This window comes from Pholis gunnellus (genome assembly GCF_910591455.1).
Source record: "Pholis gunnellus genome assembly, chromosome: 3".
Classification (NCBI taxonomy): domain Eukaryota; kingdom Metazoa; phylum Chordata; class Actinopteri; order Perciformes; family Pholidae; genus Pholis; species Pholis gunnellus.
The window spans coordinates 18201733-18217316 of NC_136529.1; the positions used below are offsets into that span (position 1 = coordinate 18201733).

General features: G+C 40.2%; 2 protein-coding genes across 2 annotated transcripts; one reads left to right on the plus strand and one right to left on the minus strand.

Moving 5' to 3' along the window:
* Positions 1–815: 815 nt before the first annotated feature.
* On the plus strand, positions 816–5271 carry LOC306715983 (adenosine receptor A1-like; the record flags this gene model as incomplete). Its single annotated transcript, XM_079186501.1, has 3 exons — positions 816–1156; positions 4476–4770; positions 4888–5271. The coding sequence occupies 3 exons, from the start codon at positions 816–818 to the stop codon at positions 5269–5271; spliced, it is 1020 nt and encodes a 339-aa protein (XP_079042627.1).
* Positions 5272–10059: 4788 nt separating this feature from the next.
* On the minus strand, positions 10060–14361 carry LOC306715680 (uncharacterized protein). The gene is made up of 4 exons (XM_079186127.1): positions 14216–14361; positions 13314–13432; positions 12504–12725; positions 10060–11147 (listed from the first exon to the last, which is right to left on the minus strand). Exons 1-4 carry the CDS (start codon positions 14343–14345, stop codon positions 11133–11135), a joined length of 486 nt encoding a protein of 161 aa, XP_079042253.1. The 5' UTR covers positions 14346–14361; the 3' UTR covers positions 10060–11132.
* Positions 14362–15584: the final 1223 nt, after the last annotated feature.

Here is a 15584-nt window from a genome sequence, read left to right on the forward strand (position 1 = left end):
CCTTTATAATAACATGTTTGGGAGCCTTGTGGTCTAAATATGTATTTTTATCACATAAAAGAGTGAGTCTAAATAATGAAAGCATGTGGGAAATGTGTGATTTGCCTATTTACTGCATCTTTGACAATGACTGTAAAATGCACCTGTCATATGAGTCAATGTTTGATATTCTCCTCCTCAGTGTGTCCAGAAAGAGGGCGAGCTTTCAGCACAGGTTGCCTTGCAAAGAGAAGATCAATGGACAATCATATTTTAAACTCCCATGGGTGACATATATAAACTGGGATTATTTCACAAGAAACAATTACCCTGAGGCAAATAAACATGTGAGTGCCTTGGGACAACTAAAGCATGTCCAAATAGAGGAGCTAAACCCTGATAAAGTAGCCCAACTGTAGCAAATGACTCAGCTTCAGCAGGACATTACTCTTCTTATTTTTCAAAGCTTTAGCACTTAGATGAAAGCTACACTGTCAATCAGCGCTTTGGGAAGTTGATTGTGATTCATTTGGTATCTCGTGTCCGTCTTGTCCCTCCGCCAGCAAGACGGCAGGATCGCCACTTCATTCGCGGAATCACCGTCTCGGACCATATGGAGCACCAAGTCCTGCGTCTTGCGCGCAGCTCCATGTCCTGGACCAGATTCTAAAACAATTCAGAGCAACAGACACTACGTCTGCCTCTGTGGGGACATAAAACATGCGAAACCTTAGTCGGGGAGTCTCAGTCGGTGCCCACAAACTCAAACAGGGAACTCCCTCGACGCGTTCAGGCTGTTTTTCCGCGGAGCGCACACTCCTCCAGCATCCGTGAACATGCCTTCGGGTGTGCTTTCCTCTAAAGCCCTCTACATCGGGATGGAGGTGGTGATCGCCGTGTCGTCGGTCATCGGTAACGTGATGGTCGTCTGGGCTGTGCGTATTAACCGGTCTCTGAGAGACACCACGTTTTGTTTCATCGTCTCCCTGGCCTTGGCTGACATTGCGGTCGGGGCTCTTGTCATCCCCCTCGCCATAACCATCAGCATCGGACTCAAGACGCACTTTTACAGCTGCTTGCTGGTCGCTTGCACAGTGCTCGTCCTCACTCAAAGTTCCATCCTGGCGCTTCTGGCCATCGCCATCGACCGCTATCTGAGAGTCAAAATACCCATGAGGTAGGCCTAAAGGTGAATTATTCTACTTCCCAATATCTTGTCTCATTTAGCTACAGAAGCCTTTGTGTCTGGATCGCTGCTCGGACCAAGGGCACCCACCAGAGCCGCCATGCAGGATTTTAATTTCAGCTGCAGCCAGAAATAGACTGTAGGCTAATATGTAGTGTGAAGGTGTGTCTAATCATTTGAATTAGTTTACAGTAACCTTAAAGTATAGGGCTACATTAATCTGCTTTGACATAATCTGAAATATCTCAACGGGAAACCAGACGGTGTCAGTGCCTGACAAAAGTCAGTGATTTTCAAGGCTGACATTTTATGAACAGTTTTTAATATAATTTCAAACTATATTTAGACTTATTAATTAATTATTTATTCATGTATTTATTTTCAACTCCTTAAGTGTCACACCTCCAATACATAATTGTATCCCAATTACAAGCTGTAAGGAACAAAGTAATGCACCTATAAAACATCTTTTATCAACTGCCCTCTTCTCAAAATAAATTAGTGATGTACAAATAAATAAATATCTTATTGATTATCTTGATTGTTAAATATTTTCCCTCAAAAAATTATTTGGCTATATTGTTTTTACATGATTTTTTAAAATCTGAATATATAATTTAGCAACAAACGTATTTGTATCAGACAAGGAGCATAGATAGATAGATAGATCTGTGGGGAGGCCAGCTGTTTTCCAGTCTGAGCTAAACATCTACAATGTGCCCCTCTTTCTTTACTACTTCTGATATGGTTGGTTTATAACTTAATGGTAGACTGCCATTTCTGTTGCATGGTGCAGATGTTTGAAAATTGTAAATGTCATCAGTTAGATGGAAAGTTCCTCTTTCCTTACCCATAATTTCCCTGAAAACTCAAGTTTCCACTTCAAGTTGCCTCATCGGACAATGAGCCTGGCAGAGAATGCATGATTGATCAATAGGCACATGGTGGCTGGTTGATGGATTGCATAATTTCTCAAGCTGACAACCAACGCTCACATAAAAACATGCAAACTGTTACTCAGAGGACATATTGCACTAGTTGCAGTGACAGAATGATAAATATTATTGACTTAACTGTTGTATATCAGTGCGCTCCAGGGTTTCTCAGCACTTTTCAGCTCACAGTATTGGATGTAACTTTGTGTATCATGTATATTATAAATCACATTCTATATCAGGTCATACAATATTTTGTCTGGTGAAGGCTCTGTCTTTTTACAGTCACATATCTAAGAAAATGTGCATCAATCTCACTGCTGATCCATTATAGGCAGATACTTCCATCTGTTCATCAGATTTTAAACGCAAGTGAATTGTAATTTACTGTCTCGTACTAAGTGACATGAGTCAGAATTGAGTCCCCCTCCCTAAACCACCCCTGTGACTAGAGCGAAACAATTTACCACTCGCTGATTTCTTTTTATAGCGGAGGTGGTTTGCAAGCACACTGTCGTGATAAGGGTGGTGTGTCTGAGATTTGAAAATGTCCAAAGTATTGCTAGTGCGCTTGGCTGGAGGATATTTGGAATTTAGAAGGTGGAAATCCCTCAGGAAAATAGAGATAGATAGAGGGCAGTCAAGTCCCAAAAAGTCATTTTTGGAAGAACAGACAGCTGATCTGTATGCAGACAGACAGCCAAGCTTTACAAGCAGCTGGAGAGAATGTTTTTTACTTGAGATAAAAACTGTCGTCACATATGGGAATACTCCAGACTCGCTTGATCCTTTTGAGTATTCATTCATACGTCCTGTGTTGTGTCTGACTCACCCTGGCAGAACTGTGTGTGGGCTTTATGTGACAGAGAGTGAAAAGGCAAGAACAAGTGAGAGAAAGCAAAGGGGGGGGGGGGGGGGGCACAAAATGATGGTTTGGCTCTGGCAAATATCTCAGTGTGTTTCTATGTTAGCATTAGTGAGGTTAGCCAGGGAGGAGGCACGATAAGAAGAGAGACAAATTGTGCAAGAGGGTGAGGGTGTTAGAGTAAGAATGAGCACCTGCGTTGATTTAGCCCTGTCGTCTGATTGAGTCAGCACCAACTCTTCTGAAATAAAGGTTGAACTAAAAAAATCAACAGTCCAGTCTTCCACAGGAATCTCTGATGTCTGCCCGACAATGACTAATTCATGGACCTGTCCAATAGCAGACCATTGTGTGGGAGAGACAGGATGAGTGGCGTCCTAAGAACTGCAGACAGTTATGTTAGGTAACAGCTCCCACAGCCTTCTGAACAGCAGAGATGTCTTGCTTGTGTCTGCTTGACATTTGCTTTGTTTCTGGGAACACAGCTGTGATTTTCAGAGAAAGAAGATCAAATTGAAACCATGTCACCTGCTGCCACAGGGCAAAAAACAAAAAAAACTGTTGTATTGTGCTCAATGAAGGACTTGTAATGTGATGTATAACTAAGGACTTGGTCAATGTTATTTTGTAAACATATCCATGAAATGTACAGACTATATGTTACTGTAGAGCAGTCAAATCTACAGATGGATGCCAACAAGCTACTTAACCTCACTGCCCATAAACTGGGGCAGTACAGCAAAATACACATATTCTGAACAAGGATTTCACTTTATCAATGTTAAGAAAATGTCAGATAACTACTAAGGCAATCCGCAATAAAACGCACCACTGCTTAATTCAACACACTCAGGGGTTTTGCTGCTACAGCCTTACATGGTCTGGTATGACCAGTAGCTCATGGTTACACAATGTTTATGTTACCAAACTTATGCTAGATAGGGCAACGGTGGACACTGTTCAACAAAAGTGACATCGTCTCTCTTTGAGCCCGACTCATTATTGTAGGCTTTACTGGTTGGCCCTCTCTGACCTTTTCGTCATCGGTACTTGTTCTGAAGCCATTCTGAGTAAACTGCAATCATACATTTGCACTTTCATTACACAGAAATCTGACTGCAGTTCAAGCCTGAGCTCTCAAGATGTGTTGTCTGTTCCATGCGCACGGACTGAACTGGGAAAGAAAGCTTTTATGGTCTCTGCTCCCTGTACTTGCAATAGCCTTCGAAAAGACTTGATAATTGTTCCCTCTGTCTGATTTTAAAGCTACAATGGAGAATTAATCGATTATTATGTGTTACAGTTTGTAGGAATTTTAATATTTCGAGAAGGTAAGATCTTAATTGATGAAACATGGGTTAAAAAATAAAAAATAAAAAATCACTCCACGATACAATCTCCAAAGTTATTAGCTTCACAAAGGGAGTATTTGTTGTAAATCTTTTGCAGTGACTTACATGTTGTATTGGACTAAATAAAAAAACAAGACTTTCTCCCTTTGTTACCGTAGCTACAAGCGGGTGGTGACTCCTCGACGAGCTGGCACGGCCGTGTTATTGTGTTGGCTGGTGTCCATCATAGTTGGCCTCACGCCCATGTTGGGTTGGAATAACCTGCAGCTCCTCCGGGACAATGGCTCCCTGGTCACTGATGACCTCTTGGTGATCTGTGAGTTTGAGACAGTCATCAGCATGGACTACATGGTCTACTTCAACTTCTTTGGCTGGGTGCTGCCCCCTCTGCTCCTCATGCTGGCCATCTATGTCGAGATTTTCTACATGATCCACAAGCAGCTCAACAAGAAGGTGAGGCCTTCCTCTTCTTGTGGTCGCTTTGTTTGCTATGAAAACAGACTTAATGTGAACTAATTAGACTAGATATAAATGTATACGCTGACGATCGTCTCCTTTATCTCTTTGTAGGTGACGGCTAGCCACACAGACCCAAGCCGTTACTTTGGCAAGGAGCTCAAGTTAGCCAAGTCGCTCGCCCTCGTTCTTTTCCTCTTCGCAGTCAGCTGGCTCCCTCTTCACATCCTCAACTGCATCACCCTCTTTTGCCCTGCCTGTGATAAGCCGATGTTCCTCATTTACATCGCCATCATCCTCACCCACGGCAACTCGGCCGTCAACCCCGTCGTGTACGCTTTCCGCATCAAGAAATTCCGCACAGCGTTCCGGAAAATCTGGAAACAGTATGTGCTTTGTCAGGATCCAGTCGGGCGGCTTCCTCAAAGAGGGAGTCAGAGAGGACAGAGTCATGAGAGGAGGCTGAGGCAGAATGATGATGATGATGATGATGTGTGACCCTTGGCGACTAATTGGATCGCTGTGTAACTGTTACGTTTCACCCCACTGGTTCACAGAATGGAAAAGACTCTGGATACATTTTCATGCTCGAGGGGTTACTGGTCAAAACAGTCTTAATGGCATCGCAGGACTTCAGAGGAATGAAAGAGATGAGGAAACTCCTTCGTGGACTAACTGATTTCTTCCATCCAACACACTCTGAGAGGACAGGATGACAAATCGGCATGGAGACCGGATAAACATCCGAAATCAGACTTTGATTTGAAGAAGACTGATTATTTATTTCTACACTTACTGACGAAATGAAGATGATTTCGAATAACATAAGGGACTTCTCATCAGTATCAACACCAACCTCTTGAACTTGAATCAGTAAGTGTATATCTGTAGCACATACGGTAGAAATACTAGAAGTTGTAAATGCTGTATTGTATTTCTGATCTGAATTAAAATTAAAACTCATGACCTAAATGGTCACAAATAGTTGTGCATCGTATTGTGTGCTAGATTTACATGCTTAGTTCTGTGGCCTTAAGGATAGAAAATGTAATGAAGAGGAACAATTTTAGTAGTTTTAATCTGGTAAACCAATCGTGGGCAAGCAGGAAGTTTGAGCAACCAGCTTGGTGCTTTGAGATGACTGGGACACAGGATGTACAGTCTGTGGAGGCTGGATGAAAACATGTAAATTGACTCGCTTGGACCAAGGATCTTTGGTACGATGAAGGTGTGGTTTCAATGTACTAATATCAGTTACACAGTAACTCATTAGAGTCATGGCCCTTACAGATGGGTGGATTTTTTTGGACATTTTTAAGACCATTTGACTGTCAGAATGACTAATAATAACAGCTTATAGTTGTAGCTGAAAACAGCATCCATGCTGAAAGAAAAATTACCTGATGCTCCCCTTTAGATATTTGTCAAATGGTCAATTTAAAAAAACTGTGGAGCCACTTATTAGTAGCTTTATAACTGTGGCTGCAGGACTGTGAATCTAAAGGATGTTGGAGCTCTATATACTGTACATATATCTCCATGTCCTTTCCACTACTGGCAAGCGTTTTACTTTTTACAATTCCCCCCGAATCTTTGACAAAGTAGGTGTACCAATGTAGCATCATCACGTACTGTCTGTCATTTCTGTTAGTAAACAGACCAGTGTTGCCCTTTAAAATGAGTGAGATTGGACATTGGAAATGCTGGCACTTATAATGTGTACTGTATGTAGCTTATATGTGTATACGTGTAAATGGGAGGTACCGTAAAAAATTCACCTCTGTGATCTGAGCCACATCCTCTTACAGCTGTTGATTGAGTTAGCAGATTGGGAAATACACCCTTCAAGCATCACAATAGATTTTTTTTTAATGACATAGACCAAAATATGTAACAGAATACAGTGAGCCCTAATTTAAATTTATAATGCTGAATGTGCATTAGCAGGTGGAAGTTTCAGAATCCATTCTGTGCTTTATGACAGAAATGGCATCTACTTTTCTCTTCATGCTTCTCTGTATCGAGGCTGAAGTCATCAGGTGGTGGGAGGCCGTTATTTCGTGCACACCTTGATCCTCTGTCACTTAGCAGAGAGCTACTCATGTGTGAAGAAGGGAGGAGGGTATTAGGGTGGTGAGGTGGGCCAAGGGGGAAGGATTATTCTGTTAACAAGGAAACCAGAAGGCGAGAGTGCAGCTGAGGAACTCATCAATGAGAATCACCTTTATTGGCCAAGTATGCGTGCACATACAAGTCATTTGACTCCTGGAGTCGAGGAGTAAAAGAGTCTCTGTGGAACTCTGTTACAAGAGTACACATACACACACACACACACACACACACACACACACACACACACACACACACACACACACACACACACACACACACATACATACACACACAAGTCTTGGTCAAACAAGTGTACTCACGTTATTTTCACTGCTGCTCTTGTAAGAATGTTTCCAAGTAATACTTTTCTCACTTTTGTGCTTCTGTAAAATGCTTATACATCTACTATGTGTAGAATTTATTATACACTATATAAAATATAGTAAGCCTATAGCATTTTAAAATTATTGTAGGAATCTATTTTGAAAGGAGACTGTATGCTTGCATTGAGAGGAAACTGACACACCGCCCGTGACACATCCAAGACCGATGCTAAAGACGGGTACATGGACCGTCACAGCTTGAAGCACAGGGGCACTGACCCCAATTCGATGAATTGGGAGTGACAAATGTGTTGGTCCTCAGGTCAGGACAATATATGCATGGGGGTGGCGATGTTGGGATTACACATTGTTTAACGCAGTATATTTTTTTTACCACCACTGGGGTGGCGCCAATGTTGGATATTTGTAATTCTAAACATTGTGACTTTTTAAGTTTTGGTCTGCTTACTTTGACTGTGGTAAATGAAACACAATTTGTGCAAAATTCTCAGATGTACATTAACAATATCAGAAGACAATTCATGGCTTATATATTGTACATGTAGAAACTGTTCTGAATCAGAATCATGTGCTGGATGTTTAGAGCAGTGCGTAATAATATGGTGAGCGGTTTTGTCAAATCTCTAATTATGAAGGATTACATGAATAAATAGGTCAATAGATGGAGTCAAGACACCAAAAGCAGACTCTTAATCTCAGCTGAATGTGAACATTTTTCTAATGCAGTTTATGTTAACCGCTGTGCTGTTGGCAAATACACTTCCATCAAACACTAGAGAAAGAAAATAAAGTTGCTTTTATCATGGAACGCTGACTAAGAATTTGATAACATTTGCAGGTCACAACAACACAACATCCTTACTCAAATACCAGGATATCTCTTTCTCTTTCTCAGTTGCTCACTTTTTCTGTCAAATGCACACACTCATACAGTCAAGTCAAGTTTATGTATAGCCTGAATTCACAGGTTTGTCCCAGGGGGCTGCGCAATCGACAGTGTATGACACACTGTTGGTCGGTGTCAATTATTAAATACTTTTAGATTTCATTTTATAAATTGATATAAAATAGATCTTTGTTTTTATAAAACTTGTTAACTGAACAGACTTTTTTCTCAGGAGTCATTTTGACTTGTAATGCACAGGTGTCTCTAATAGCATTGTTCAATGCTGCACCGCATCACTTTCTGCAACAGATCCATCGTTGATATTATTGGTTCCACCTGTAATCTTTCTGCACTGACGAGTCAAACTATCTAATGTGAAAAGGTGCAACAATCTCACTCATTTGGGCACAACAAAGACACAAGAGTGTGTTGATACTAGCAAAGTTGTCAAGGTCCGGGTATGTTTTTATGGCAATGAACTGAACCTTCATTCTATGAATAATCTCTTCAAGGCCCTATATAATCTTGTATATAAGTGTGTATAATGTTTGACATATATGAATGAGGTGTGTTTTTACTTATTCTAAATAAATCCCCTGGGTTATGATACTTTTAAATGGAAATGCAGTCTCACAGGCAGTGTCTGTTGGAAGTATTCACCTTATAAATGGTAAATAAAAGTGAATGGATTTCAGCTCAGTCTGGGGTCAAAGATTATTTCCCCCTTCACGCTGTAAAGCCTTCAGCGGCGGATCTGCTTCCCAGCGTGTTTGGCTTGCCTGGTCCAGAAGTCCCCCGTCATGTCTCACAGAGTTAGTGTGGAGTTGATGCAGACTGCCAAACAGCAGCACAGAGCGGTGTGAATGTGCAGACAGCTCGACTTCGGGAGTGGTCGTGAATCTCTGCTACAGGCCAAGAATGAGATGTCTGTATTACTTCAAATAAAACAAATACACTACATGACAAGCACATGTATGTCACTTCAAATGAATTGTTCTGTTAACACTGTTTTAGTTGTGTGTTGTGTCAAGACTGTCGGCAAGAATGTCTCACATATTTACACGCACACCCTTGACTCTCCACCTTTCTCACAGAGGTGAAAACCTACAGTCAGATACCTTTACATCCCAGTGTGAACTGCAGGCTCTGTGATCGAGAACAATTTGAAAATTAAATAAATAAAATATGTCCACCCTCCATGCATACATTCTGCATAATAGAGGAAAGGTTGCATTGAAACAGCATATCAAATTTGATCCAGGCTTGTTTGGTTCTTCTCTTGGTCCCTTAAAATCACTCCATGTAGATTATGTTGCATAAAATATGTGGGGCATTTTTCACATCTAGTGCTTGAAAGCGGTCAGCGCTGCACTCTACTGGTTATTGCACAACAGTGAAACTACATAGGCAACACTGGGCTGAGGAACGTTAACTTAAAAAACGTTAAAAAAGAACCCGTCCGTGTCACATATTCTAATTTGTGTCAATGATTATTGAAGACAATCATCAGTCTTAGAAAGAACTTGGTCCCAATATCATTTAACCTGTCGCCAAAATATTTTCCTAACACTGTATTTTTAGTATTAAAGTATTAGAGGATATAGATTAAATGATATCCAACATGATTGTCTGCGAGGAGATAAAAATATCTACAGTTCTAATTTCTTACACACACGAGGTGAAGTCTTGCTATCTTCAACACAATGGCATATTACTGGAAGATTTTGTGTGTTGTGTTTCTTCCAATTCTCAAGCCATATTATAGCAGGTTTTCAGCACAGAAACCCTCCAAACCAGCACAACTATTATTCTGAAAATAAGCAACATTTAACTTATTTTTTTAATACATTTTGTTTATAAAATGCTAAAACATACTTGTTTGAAATCAAAACCATAAAACTATCTCAACAATGCTATATCTAGAATTTAGTAAGACAGAAATAATTTCCAAATTTCCCATTTTTATTAAAATCATTAAAAAGAAAAATACCAAAAAAGAACAAGCTGAGAATAGAAACAAAGCGGCTATAAAACGTGTAATTCAAATGATTTGGTGGACTTTATGCAAGATATCAAAGTTTCCAAATATACCAAATGTTCCTTTTAAAATGTTTCACCCAATGTAAAAATTGCATGCAGTGTGTAAAATGTTGCCAGAGGTACATGCAGAATATGACTGAATGTGATTAAGACACAAAAAACAGGTTTTTTTAGCTTAAGACATAATAGAGTACCCGTATCTATTTTGTGTAAAAATAAGGGACAGAAACACTTAAATGACATGAAATCACAGTTTGATTGAGCACCCAAAATGGCATTATCCTTATCAAGTAGACAGTTTAGACACACATGGATGCCAAAGTGTGAACGTGGTCTGTTTAACAGCTTAGTTATTGCAACTGCAAGAAGAGACACATCAGCTAAATTAAAGAATTTAAATGAATATTAAATGAATTTAGTTCAGTGATGTATGCAGAAGCTCCATAGATGAACACACATGCAAGAAAATAAATACACAAAACTGGAGCCTTCAGCACTGATCACTTGGAAAACTCCTCTGGAGACAATCAAGCTCTTCTTATACTAGTGCTAGCAGTGACGTCCGTAGTGGAGAAAAACATCACTGATACATCAGTAATATCATTTTGTAATATTAAGTGTTTTCTGATGAAAAAACATTTAAGAGAATGTGAAAGTGACTTATTTAAAATCGTTTTTTTGTGTCTGTTTAGCAGAAGTTACACTCCAACAAACTGTCTTAACACACATGATTGCATTAACCTGTGACGTGCACCTGCATCACCAGCTGGGATTTTAAGCAAGATTGTATAAAACTGAAACACAGCATGAAAGCGCTGATATTCTAAAATGAAGAAGTTTAGTGTGTGATCAGATGTCTGCCTGCGTGACAACAGAGTGCAGAATAATACAGTGGCTCCACGAGGTCATATGGTGAAATATTGTTGTTCAGGTCAGCATTCTCCATCGCAGAGAGGCTGGTTTGGCAAGATTCCTCTTCAAACCACATTTCCCTGAAAAAAATAAATAAGAAATACAACTTTACAACCTTACAGAACTCTTCTGACTGACTCATGAGTCAGTCAGAACGAAACTGGACATGGGGCTAAAAAAAAAAAAAACAGAACTACAACGTTAAGGATGCAGATGCACAGGTGGAGCTCTGGTTTTAACTGCATGGTTTCTCAATGTGTTGATAAAACTAATTACCTTGTGCAATGGTTTCAAAACACTTAACCTCTGTGCTGCAATATTAATTGTGTGTGTAATAAATCATGCTGTGTAATAAAGTAGTAAATGGCTGCAGTATTAATCCAGGATACACGCTCAGTAGACACGTATGCAAAGTCCAACGTAGCATTGTGCATCTGGTTGATCTCAGTTTTTAAAATGACTACAAATGCATTTTTATTGAGCGTTCAAACCAAAGAAATTGGTGGTTGGTGGCGGCGTGTTGTTTCAGGTACTGGTGACATAAAGAAATATGATCCACTAAATGCGGTATTAAAACTATGTTACTGCTTTTCCCTGTTAAGTCAATGCAGACAAGTTAGTCGAGTTCAGTGCAGTTTCATTTCACAAGAATTAAACTTGCATCAAGGAATAAAAGACTGCTGGGTAAGCACAAGGCCACAATGCTGCACCTATTCAGGTTCAGTCAGATGTGGTGCTTTATAAAACTGGAAGAGGACGCACTTTAACTAAAAGAATAATCTATTGTAAAATCAGGGACATGACATGAACTATAGTGACTGAAAAACACATAAAATAATGACAAAAAGTATTTTTTTCTGATCAAAATCTTCTCCACTTACATCATAAGTCGATTGCTTGTAAAAACGGTTGCACCTAAAAGGTCAGTGGTGGCACAATGTGAACGGAAACTTCCCGTAATTTAGTTTGTGCAGTATTTGAATTGTTTGCACCACTGGGTTTGGTGTCGTAAAAATGAACACTCTTCAGGTGCAAAGGGCTGGTGTTTGTTGTTCAAAACCGTCACCCTTTTATATTGTAGTTCTCCACCTGTCCCGACCTGCACAAGTGATAAATACATAAAACTAGAATGATTGCCCAGCCAGTCATGTTGTAGTTTACATCCATGCCTGTCCAAAATGTCATCACTTCATAGTGTTATCCTATTAGACATTGGTGTGAAATTGTCCTAATTAGCATATGAATTCCTAAGATATGGCCAAAAACGGTGTTTTGCGACCACCAACTTCTAAATAATTCAACCTTGAATGCAAGTGGACGTTTGCGCCAAATTTGAAGAAATTGGCTCAAGGCGTTGGCGAGTTGTCGAACTGACAACCCGAAAATGCGTCCATTCACAGCTGTCGCTTCTGAAGAGGCATTAAAAACCTTCTTACCCATCCACCCTGCTGACTCAACCATGGGCCCACACGCCTGGTTATGAATGCAAGCATGACCTCCTGGATTTTCATTTTCAGCCCTGGGGAGGATTTCTTGAGATAAAATCCGAAGGCCACTGAGGCGTTGATCAGCTGCATCTCTGAAGACACTTCAGGCTGCTGACAGACATGAGTCTTGCAGATAGCGTCCACGCCACGGCTAAACGCCGTTTCCATGGCCTGGGGAAAGATGAGACAGGAGTCCAGATATTATAGAGGGGTCAAATTCAATGTAAAGACATCATAGTAGATACACCTACAATGCTCCAGTTAACTTCATTTTAACATTTGGAAACAGAAAAACACATTCTGACTTAATGTTGGATCAATCTTAATGTTTTGTTTGATCTTTTTTAAAACTGTGTGCTGGTTTACAATCATTGTACAAAACACAAATCTAACAGATTTTACAATGTAAGCAGAATTGAGCTACCGGTGATCGAGTTTACACATAAGAAACTGTCCCGATGAAAACTGCTCATAGGCAAACAACACTAACATTTACTGCATGGACGGAAAACACTGGATGCAAATGAGAAAACGTTGTTTCTCGTTGTATTTTGACATGTCTGGGTATTTCCACATTTACTAATGAAACTAAATTTCAACGATGGATTAATATAGAATAAGATAAGTTTAGCACTGAAGGGACATGTTGGTGTTGCAGCAGCACAAGGACATAAAAAGTAGGGGGGAAAAAAGTTAAATATAAATAATTAAAAAGTATAGAAAGTAAAAATAGAAATAAATGGTTGTCACTGTGTGTACCTCTTTTGCTATTTCTTTGGTGAGGCCATCGACTGCAGCTTTAAATTCGACGTTTTTCATCATGTCATCACTCACTTGCTTCAGTTTATCAGCTATTATAACTAGGTCAACAGCAACCTCTGAAAGAAAAATGTCACGTTTTAACAGGCTAAACATCAGGATTCACTTTACTGTAGGAGCATTACTAAGGGGGGGTTCTTAACCCACCTACCCTGTCCTCGTCAACAACAACAACAACAACAACAACAACAACAACAACAAGTTGTAGGTGCTGAGACAGAGAGGTTAACAGTGACGTACAATAGCCTTTACTGTAAAATGTCACCCATTTACGGGGTTGCAAATCGAAACCTGTGAAGCTACAGTGCACCCAAAAACAATGGAACATAATGATGAAGGTACACCATCAGCCGGGGTTGTGGAGTCTAAAAAAAAGGCCAACTAGGTCGAGAAAACAAACAAACCCCGGAGGTTAGTCAAGAAGCCTGATATCGGCAGAACTAGGAAATACAAAACTAGAGAGCAGGAACAACACCGAGGTGGAAAATAATTTGAATTATTTTCCGGCTGGAGAGTTGTACGGTATGCACACAACAAATGTGTTAGTTATTCAATCCCCAAATATTTGCGGAGCTCACAATGAGCAGCTTGTAAACAACAAAAGCAACGCACACTTTATACATTCAGGCTGTGTGTGTAACATGTCTAATAACGCTCCATTAAACATGATATCGACTAAAAAATGAGTGTAAAACCTACTGCATGAAACACTAGAGTTTACCACTTTGACATCTTATTATCTAATCACCTGAAAGTGAAAGTTCACTGAGTGTAGCTGACGTTAACACCGGCTCGGTACGAACACTTATCTCTCACACGAGCACATTTTATCTTGAACTAACCGTCGCTCGCTACGCTGTCCACCTCCAAACCATCGTCGAATGATCGATCTCGATGGTCTTCGTCCTCAAACAGATGCTTGATTATTTGCTCCGTCTGCCACTCGACATGCAAAGGTGTAATCGGAGCCATTGCTGCTGATGGAACATCGGACAGATCGCGCAGCCGCAAACGGAGGGTTGATTACGATTGCGCTTCCGGTTTCAAAGTGTACGTCATCACAGCCATATATGGTCACATGTCACCTGGAGTTATTCAGAGGAAAGTACGGAGCCGAAATGCTGGTTCTGTAGCTTTCATTGAAATCAACAGGCCTATGTGTCGTCTAGTTTAGTTAAGCTGTATAGTTGTAGGTTTACAGGTCTGAACATCAGGCTTTTTGACACATTTCTGCACGATTATTGGTCCTTGAACATTACAAAGAGTTTTAGTGTACAACGATTCTAAAGTGTCTCTAGTGGCATCCATCCATGCAGGTCATTTTGTGTTTATTTTTCCAGGTTTTGAGATATCTAATCTGTCGTTTTGAGATTTGAGATCCACCTTTAATACAAATGAGGTCAGTGGGATTTATTGGTGATGCTCACAGCATTATTATTATTATTATTATTATTATTAGTTTTAAATCAACAGCAACATCTCCTGCCCAACACAGAAGAGGTGAGAGGATAATTTTCCAAACTTTTTCCATTGAAAGAGTGTACTAAGAAATAACCCCTAAACTGTCCTTGGATATTCCACTCACCTTCATTGTATTGGGTTGGAGGTAGAAATCTCAGAGACAGATATCACAATATTGACAAACTGAAAATAACAGACCTTGCATTAAAGCTGCCACATTTTAGTGGAGGTGCCTGCCTTGCCTGACATCGGCCTACCTCAACCCTAGTATATATATTGATTGTGTCCTGTGATAAGTAGTATCAGCTCATGGAGGAAATGAAATAGTCGGCCATCTTTTCAAAACTGGATTAAAAGTGGATGACGTGGAAAGAAGCATCCATCCATCCATTATCTGTAAGCGCTTATCCTTTATGGGCTGGAGCTCTCAGCTGACATTAGGCAAGAGACGGGGTTCACCCTGGACAGGTCGCCAGACTATCACAGGGTGGACACAAGGAGACAGACTCACACCTACTGGACTTGTTGTGAGCTGACATTATTAACCACTGCAGCACCGTGCCGCCCTGGAAAGAAGCAATAACCAAACAACAATGGAACATAATTAAGATAAACCAACAGCTGCGGTTATGGGATCAGAAAGAAGGTCCATAGGTTGAAAAAAAAATTAACAAACCCTGGAGGTCATTAAAGAAGAATGATCGGCAGGTAATTTGAATGATTTTATGGCCGGAGAGTACATAACTTCAT

Bases quoted from the DNA above. Each gene is read 5' to 3' on its own strand.
- LOC306715680 (XM_079186127.1), bottom strand. From the start codon at position 14,345: ATGGCTCCGATTACACCTTTGCATGTCGAGTGGCAGACGGAGCAAATA. The intron at 13,433-14,215 runs GTTAGTTCAAGA...TTTTTCTTTCAG, and splicing joins GGACAGCGTAGCGAGCGACG to AGGTTGCTGTTGACCTAGTT. The intron at 12,726-13,313 runs GTACACACAGTG...ATCTTTCCCCAG, and splicing joins CCAAAGAAATAGCAAAAGAG to GCCATGGAAACGGCGTTTAG.